The following is a 2787-nucleotide window of genomic DNA, read 5'->3' on the forward strand; positions in this document are numbered from 1 at the left end:
ATGATACCCCCTCCGCAGCCATGTTCGTTTGCAGCCCCGTCAAAGTAAGCCCATGGCGAGCCATGTCGATATTGGGAGGGGAGGTCGGCCGTCGTTGTTTTGTGGGAGGAGGATTTGGTAATTCGTTGTATGCTGTGATGATGCCAGCTTCAACGAGTGGCCACCTAGCCTCCATCCATCAAAAATCATTCTATTTCTGGACTTCCAAATAGACCAGTTAACAATGATAGGGAGGTTTACAATTTTCGAGCCACTGTGTTTGTTCCCCCAATCTATCTAAGCGCTGATAAGGTCTGTACCAGACCAGTCTCCCGAGTACTGTATGTGAAATTTGATATTATGCCAAATTTGTATAACAATGGGGCATCTTAAGAATAAGTGTTCAGTGGTCTCTGTGTCTGCTTTGCACAGCACACAACGCGAGGGTCCCGATACTGCCCTACGCTTGAGGTATTCATCAGTGGGAATGCGATTGCGGAGGACACACCAAGAAAATAATTTGGATCTGGGCGATGCAGTTAACTTCCATATCTGGTGCCACCATCTTTCTAGCACTTCCGGCTTTCTGTGGTTAATGATGAGTTTATATCCTTCACGAGGAGAGTAAATCCCACTATCAGCAATCTGCCAGATGAGTTCATCCGGCCCTTCCACAATTTTGATATGGGATTCAGAGAGGGCATCGCAATATTCTTTCCAGGGTTCGTGCCATCTGATCGGGATATCTAATTGAGTGCCAGATTTCCAAGCCTGGTGTAGTATGTCAGAGCCCTCAGGATCAGCAATCTGTGCAAGCACCCTGATGCCACGGGAGTTTAGGAGGGCAATCAGATCTGGTGGAAGCCTGTGTCTACCTCCGCATCCACTCCATGGGTCCATACCTATGCGAGCTCTGTTTCCACTTCTGATGCGCCACACGATATTGCTTCTGAGAAGGGGGAGGGAGTGTAGGAGGGCTTTCCATATGGAAGAGATGCCCGTTCTGTTCCAGTTTGGAAGTCTAGCCCAATCGATGATGTCGAGAGGCCAGATGTACTTATGGTATGCTATGTCAGTCCATAGACTGTGGGAAGTCAGCAGCGCCCAACCCATCTTTGCAGCAAGAGCTTTTGCAAAGGATGCCAGGTCCTTTAATCCCCATCCCCCCATTTCTTGGGGAGAGCAATCTTGCTCCAGGAGATCCAAGCAAAGGTGCGCTTCTCTTCCTTTCCAGCCCACAAGTATCTGTTGCATAGTCTTTGAATCTTTGAGAGGATGTTCCGAGGGATCCATGCTAATGCCATCCAAAATACAGGGGTCGCTTCCAGCACTAATTTGATCAGAGTTAACCTTCCCGCTCTGGAGAGGTATCTGAAGTACCAACATGATATTTTCTTTTCAATCTTGGTGACAAGCCACACCCAGTCAGCAATTTTTTGATTTGTAGGCTTTAGCCAATATCCAAGGTATTTAAGACCTCGATCCAGAGGCTGAGTGATAAATGGAAAAGCCTGCATAGCCGAATAAGATTCAGCTACAGAAGTACCTACCAAAGTGATGGAGGACTTCTCCTGATTTACCACCATTCCCGTGGCGTGAGAAAATAGTTTAAGGATTCTGTTGAAGGATGAGGTGTCCCGGATACTTCCATCAAGGAGAATAAGGACATCGTCCACGAATAGAAGGTGTGTTAGAAAACATGCTTCTGAGATCTTTAAGCCTCGGATAGTTCCCTCCCTTTTTGCAGAAATGATGAGTCGACTGAGCGCTTCTGTTACCAATAGGAACAAGAGGGGGGAAAGGGGGCATCCCTGACGGAGTCCCCTCTCTGAGTGGAAGAAATGGGATGCAGCGCCGTTAATCAGAATACTATAAGTTGGTGAAGTAATGCATGCCATAATCCAAGTGATAAGCTGATGCGGAAGCCCAGATGGATGAGAATCATCTTGATGTAAAGCCAGCTGACTCTATCAAAAGCCTTAGAGAGATCAATTTTGAGAAGAATGCTCTTAAGGTGCTTAGTCCAAATAGAGTTAATGGCTTCCTGTGCAGAGCCAATGGCTTCATGAATCTGCCTGTTTTCCAAGAAAGCGAATTGCTGTGGAGCGATGTGTTTGGATAAAATGGGTCTGATCCTATTTGCAATGATCTTGGATATGATCTTATAGAGAACATTGCATAGCGAAATGGGACGAAAATCAGCGAAGGATGATGGAGAGTCTGATTTAGGTATGAGAGCAATGAAGGTGGTATTAATAGCATGATAGATCTGACCAGAGGTTCTGCTCTCTTCCACCACCTTCAAGATGTCTTCTCCAATGATGTCATAAAAGGCCAGATAGAATTCAATGGTCCATCCATCGGGGCCAGGACTCTTTTCCTTCTGAAACCATTTTATGGTGTGCTCCAATTCATTCATGGTGACCGGTGCATTAAGATCCTCCAAGTCTTCATTGTTAACAAACCTCGGGAAATGGGATGCTACGCGGATGATCTCAGCAAGGTTGGTTCCCTCAGGGCATTTGAAGATACCCTTGAAATAGGAAGTGCCTAGACTGGAGAGCTTGTTGAAGGAGTCTGCCAGACCCCCATCAGGATAGGGTAGGTTCCAAATGGTATTTGCCACTCTCCTCCCATTTGCAAAATTATGAAAAAATCTGGAGTTTTCATCCCCTGCCTTGAGCCAAGTAGCTCTACTTCTCAACCTGATCGATTCCTCTCTGAGCTTGAGTATACTGTGCTTCTGCTTCTCTAGTTCGACCAGCCTGTGTTTGCTTTCCACAGAGATAAAGCCCAGGTTTTGTTCAT

The 2787-nt window shown here is 46.3% G+C and overlaps 1 protein-coding gene across 1 annotated transcript; it reads right to left on the reverse strand.

Moving 5' to 3' along the window:
* Nucleotides 1-276: 276 nt before the first annotated feature.
* On the reverse strand, nucleotides 277-1365 carry LOC149266832 (uncharacterized). Its single transcript, XM_089409262.1, has one exon. The coding sequence runs from the start codon at nucleotides 1363-1365 to the stop codon at nucleotides 277-279; it is 1089 nt and encodes a 362-aa protein (XP_089265388.1).
* Nucleotides 1366-2787: the final 1422 nt, after the last annotated feature.

Source organism: Pinus tabuliformis, chromosome 6 (genome assembly GCF_031772625.1).
Source record: "Pinus tabuliformis cultivar Carrire ecotype Pingquan chromosome 6, CPIR1, whole genome shotgun sequence".
NCBI classification, from domain to species: domain Eukaryota; kingdom Viridiplantae; phylum Streptophyta; class Pinopsida; order Pinales; family Pinaceae; genus Pinus; species Pinus tabuliformis.

What these genes read in the sequence shown, in the direction of transcription:
- LOC149266832 (XM_089409262.1), bottom strand. Translation starts at nt 1,365, where the DNA reads ATGTTGGTACTTCAGATACCTCTCCAGAGCGGGAAGGTTAACTCTGAT.